The sequence below is a fragment of the Mytilus trossulus genome, chromosome 10 (genome assembly GCF_036588685.1).
Source record: "Mytilus trossulus isolate FHL-02 chromosome 10, PNRI_Mtr1.1.1.hap1, whole genome shotgun sequence".
Classification (NCBI taxonomy): Eukaryota; Metazoa; Mollusca; class Bivalvia; order Mytilida; family Mytilidae; genus Mytilus; species Mytilus trossulus.
Genome location: NC_086382.1, coordinates 59214705 through 59220725, shown reverse-complemented (window position 1 = coordinate 59220725; position 6021 = coordinate 59214705). Strand labels below are relative to the sequence as shown.

Below are 6021 nucleotides of genomic sequence, written 5' to 3'. Positions count from 1 at the left end.
TTGTTTTTTTTATAAATATTAAAGGATAGATACACTAGTACTGTTTCGAACAAATATTTACATCAAATGAGTCACAAAATTAAAAAAAAACCACAGATATAAACCTGGTATCTATGATGAGTTAATTCATATACATGTTTTTGTTAGGTTGTTAGGTTTCCTATATAAATCTTTTTATAACAAATTCATTTTTTCGAAGGGTGTGAGTAAATTTTTAAAGAAGAAAACAGACCTGTAAATACATTTAAACACGCAATTTTGCTACAATATGGTAAAATGTAATACTTATTTAGCTATCAACCTCATCTGAAACAAACACATGTAGTTCACGGAAAAAGTTCAAGTATCTTTAATTTTAAATATATATAAGATTGAAAAGATTTACTAGTCGTAGAAATAGGAAGTTGTGGTATGAGTGCCCAATGCAACAACTCTCCATCCAAATAACAATTTATAAAAGTAAACCATTATAGTTCAATGTACAGCCTTCAACACGGAGCCTTGGCTCAATCCGAACAACACGCTATAAAGGGCCCCTATATTACTAGTTGTAAAACCATTCATACGGGAAAAGCAACGGTCTAATCCATATAAGAAAAAAAAGAAACGAGAAACACGTATAAATTACACAAACAAACGACAACTACTTCAGATTCCTGTCTTAGGACAGGCATATATTTGTGCAGAAAGGTTGCTTTGATTGCATTACCCACGGATTAGCGATATGGAGTACGAAGTAAGTACTCATAGCGAGAAGTTATGTGTGTCGAACAAAACCATCACATATATTCTTTTCCACCGTTAATACATTGTCACTGAATAGTTATCATAGGTACCAGGATTATAATTTGATACGCCAGACGCACATTCCGTCTACATAAAACTCACCAGTGATGCTCAAATCAAAACAGTTATAAAGTACAAAATTGAAGAGCATTGAGAACCGAAATTCCAAATATTGTGCCAAATTCGTTTAAGTAATCTATTCCTGGGATAATAAAATCCTTACTTTTCCGACAAACTCAAAGTTTTGTCATAGTACATATCATCTTATTTTAACTTTTGACGACAATTCTTAATAACGGAGACAAATCTTCTAACCGTTCCATTTCACCTAAATTTATTCATCTCTCAATGAAAATAGTTTGTTCATACTACAGGTACCTGTGCAATTCTTTGCGCACTATAGTGAGTTTTATCGTTTATTTTATACCCTTTAGTAACAATCAACTAAACGGCAAATTCAGGAAAATAGAAATAAATCTTTTTAAACTTTTTTCAATTAAAAATAAAATCATCGCCTCGATGGTTTCATGGTTTCAAAGGCAGTAAGTTCAAGTCTTCTCTATACCTAATGTTCCTAACATAGCAACACTTCTAACAATAGACAACTAAAACACAAACGTATGTTTGTCGACTAGCTTGCTGCTTGTGTGTATAGAAAACAACAACGATAGCTAGACTGTAGAAACAAATAAATTTCAAATTAAACAAAAAATAATTCTTAACATCAGACTTGCGATTCATAAATCATAAACCTAATTTCTTCGACACTTTTAATCTGTTTTCAATAGAATCAGCCACATAACCATCCTTACAAGAATCGCTTTTCCATCTACCATGGCGCTTCCAGCACCTTTCGTTAACGTCAGAGTTAGCCGCCGCAGTGGCACCACCAGACCTCAAAGAGTGCAAACCAAGGTTTAACTCTGGAGCAACTAATTTCAAACGCTTCAGAATGCATTCTCTAGCTGTGCTATAGCTGATCGGTTTATTAACCTGAATTAAACCAGACTTGTTCTTAGATTTATATAATGGACGAAACAAATACTTGTCTGAAAAAATATCTAAATGCGCCATTCCAACATACTTTAATAACATGTCAAAGGGACAAGCCATTGATTGACCTTTAGAAACCAAACCTTCATCTCCAGCTCTATATTGGTCAGTTTTGCTCTTTTTAATCTTTACAATTAAATAACTATCCTTAAAAATAATGTCGTTACATTTCCGATTACTCAACTCACTAAATCTAAGAAAAGCACTATAACTCAGAAAAATCATAGCCAGATCCCTAACTACAGTTAAATCATTCGACCCTTGAAACATAGAACATAAACTTATCAAATTGTCATTGGAGACAGGATCTTTCTTTACAACTGGAGCTTTAGCAGTACGTTTAGCTGACTCAACTAAATTTTTTACAAAATAATTCTCTGTAGGATCTAACTGACCTGACATGTCATGGGCCCATTTAATAGAATATAAAACACTATAGATAGTACTGTATGTAGTACCTGAATCAAGCAAATGAACTAAATATAAGGAAACATGAATAGGCGATGCTGGCAAATAAGTCAAATTATGTTCATGCGAAAATGTTTTCCATTTTTTAAAAGCATAGTTATATTTTCTGACAGTACTGTCACTCCTGGAATCACGGCAGTCTCAACGAAAAACTATCCACCAAATCATGTAAAGGATGATCCTCTCCGATACCACTATCCTCCATGGCCTCTGTTACAAAACGTCCAAGCGTTAACCCTGTACAAAAAATACAAAATAAAATCAATCAAATCTGATCTTAAATGCAATCAAGGAAAAGTTCATATATTTCCCAAATACACCATTATTTCCCCTTCTGGGAACAACAGGACTAATGCTCATTATTTGATGCTCATCTTTTATGAAATGTTTCAAATTTCCAAAAATATCATGCAACATCAACCAATAAGGTGAAGAAATCCACAATGGAACTACCAATGTACAATTTGCCTTATCACTGCACAGTTTTCTTATAACCTTACAAACAACATTTGGTGGTGGTACTAATCCATTGTTTTCACCAAACCAATTTTGTGAGAATGCATCAATTTCTTCTGTATTCTTACACCAACATTTAGAATTAAATCTCGAACATTTAGTGTTGTAATCTGTAGCAAATCTGTCTATTGTATGTTTACCCCATAACTTATCTAACATTTGAAATACAGATTCTTTAATACCCCAATCGTCGCAATCTGAATATCCACTCAGACCATCAGCAATTTGATTTTGTTCTCTTGGAATCCAATGTGGTTTAATTTTTATATTGTTCTCTGAACATAAATAGTTTAGCTCACAAGCAATATTTTGCAGTTCCGGTGTTTTGCTACCATTTTTAACTATACTAGTTACATTCTTATTGTCTGTATTCAATTTTAAACAATGGTTTTCTAAACATCTTAAAGAACTTTTCACTGTTCTGCTTACTGCTTCAAGTTCACGCCATGTTGAACTTTTACCACTTTCCAATACTGTCCAACTTCCTACTACAGTATTCAAACTGTTACCTGGTAATTCTAGACCACAGTCAGTCAGAATTTCTAACGAGTCACAGACCGACTCGGCAAATATGCCATTAACTGCGGGCACAATATAACCCCCAAAACCGACTTCTGATGCATCAGTAAACGCCACCAAATCACATACATCTGACTCATGCAGATCATTACCTTGCTTATTTAACTGTGTTACTGAATTTAACCAGTATCTGAGCTCCTCGACAGCCGGAGCTGTCAGAGCGACAAGTGACTTCCAACTTGCCCTAAATAGTATACAGTTATACAATTCTCTAGTTCTAAACCTAACTAGATTACCTAACACAGCTTGCATTGATATAATCTGGCCAACAATTAATTCCGGCAACAAACTTTGCATTGTGCAACATTTTTCCTTTTCCGACACAGAAAAGTATTTTACTGATAACATCAACTAATCTGTCAATACGTTCACTGGAAACTCTAAGTTTCCCGAACTCCATATCCCATACCAAACCTATTCAGGTCATATTTTGCTGTGGATACCGAACACATTTTTCTTCAGCTATTAAAAAACCAAATTCAGACAAACTAGATCTTATATACGAGCTAGCTCTTTCAGCTGATTGAAAATCATGTGCACCTCCAAGCCCATCATCAAGATACATTATTATCTTCAACCCCTGATTTCTCCAGTATTTTATCACTTCCTTAAGAACTTTGGTAAAAGTATGACCAGCACTGGCCAGACCAAAAGGAAGAACATTAAATACAAAGTACTTTGTGATACCATTGAAATCCCAACTGAAACCTAAATAATTTCTATGTTCCTCTAATATTTCCAAATGGTGATATGCACTTTTAAGATCATATCTAAACAAAAAATTGCCTTTTTCAAACAATTCTCTTGCAACTGTACCATCTTCAAATTTAAACCTAAACTGGTGTATGCATTCGTTGATATGCCGACAGTCCAAAACTAATTAACGGGGCTTCTTTGATCTACTAAAAGCTACCGTTAAAGGATTAACCACAAAAGGTATATCATTAATTTCTTAAATGCAATCTTTTTCTGTCAATTTTAAAATCTAACCAATAACGAATTCCCCGTTATCCCTAGCAGATTTATTATTTCTCAATACAACATTTTCTGGCAGTACTTTAAACGGAATACCGTATCCCTTTTCTATAAAACTTAAAATATACATGCTTGTGTCTATATCTCTCCATTTGTGTATTGATTTTTTCAATTTACCTACAGGTATGAGTAAACTTGAATTTACCGTTAACTGGCTAGACACCTGTTCGATACGTTCACGCTCGAGTAAACAAATACTATCATCATTCATGAAATACTTTAAAGACTTATCAGTAAGGTGTTTCGTATTCACCTGAAAACTATTATCATGTACTAAATCTGAGCAAATGCTCATTAATTTATTAACATTAAATAAATTTGTACTTAACTTTCGTTTTTTCTCTGGACATTCAAATTTCCAGTGACCAGGCTTGTAGCAGTTATAGCAAACTCCGGGCCTCCCACTTGCTTTCCCATATGCATCACTAGAAGTAGCAGTTGAAGTTGGCCTGCTATATGGCGTTGGTCTTTTCTTCTTGGCTTTCTCCGATTTTGTTTTTCTCTCCGCTCGTGTCTGCGCTCTAAGAATCTTACGGTCGTTCTCTGAATCATCTGCGAGTGGATTCGCTGTATATTCTTGTACCACTTTCCATCCCATCTCGGACGAATCGGCCATTTTCACTAATTTCTGTCTATAGCGTATTAGTTGCATACCTTCTGCTATTTTCTGCTTGGCTAAACTGGCACTTGGATCCCTGGACTCCAAACTGGCATCGGCTTCCTTCAAAGTTACACTTAGTTTGCGATTGAATATGAACTGATCCTCACACGACTTTCTTTGAAACTTGTAATCATCATTCCCCGAAAGTTCGTTTTGTAATCTGCTCATTTGTAGCTCAGATCTCTCCTTCTGTTGATGATCGAATTCTTGTAGCTTTATAGAAAACATCCCTTCCATTTGCGACAACAAATCATTCTGCGTTTTTCGAATTTCCTCCCCGACAATCCGCTTAACACTATTCTCGATGTCCGGATCCATCATGGCACTCAGAAAAAATTTGATGTTCACTCAAGTAAAGCAGGGCTAGAAATGACCATATATATCCTATCATTTAACACAATAATTTTTCCCGCCCAAAAAATGTATACGCCTTCGAACTACTACGTGAGAAAGCAATTAATTCCCGTTACACTACGTTCCACGGAAATTAGGAATTATTGACTTGATCAAACCAAACACTAGAACACTGGTATTAGCTGATTCTCAGCACGTGACATTAATCGTAAAAGTAAATAGTTATAAAAGGTACCAGGATTATAATTTAGTACGCCAGACGCGCGTTTCGTCTACCTAAAACTCAACAGTGACGCTCATATCAAAATATTTATAAAGCCAAACAAGTACAAAGTTGAAAAGCATTGGGGATACAAAATTCCAAAAATGTGTGCCAAATACGACTTATGTAATCTATGCCTATGCATAAAGTTTGCTTAGGTCGGGGTCAGCTAAATGTGTCCTGGTAGTGACATGTTTCCCTGCGAACTGTTGTATTGAGGATAAACAATTCAATGCATTGTAAATTCCAATTCAAATATGAAGCTGAATGGTATATTTAAAAGAAACGAACATTTCCGACGTATTTG

General features: G+C 34.9%; 1 protein-coding gene across 1 annotated transcript; it reads right to left on the bottom strand.

The window, feature by feature from the left end:
• Positions 1-1530: 1530 nt before the first annotated feature.
• Positions 1531-2241, bottom strand: LOC134688040 (uncharacterized). The gene has a single exon (XM_063548507.1). The coding sequence runs from the start codon at positions 2239-2241 to the stop codon at positions 1531-1533; it is 711 nt and encodes a 236-aa protein (XP_063404577.1).
• Between the last annotated feature and the right edge of the window lie 3780 nt (positions 2242-6021).

What these genes read in the sequence shown, in the direction of transcription:
- LOC134688040 (XM_063548507.1), bottom strand. Translation starts at nt 2,241, where the DNA reads ATGTCAGGTCAGTTAGATCCTACAGAGAATTATTTTGTAAAAAATTTA.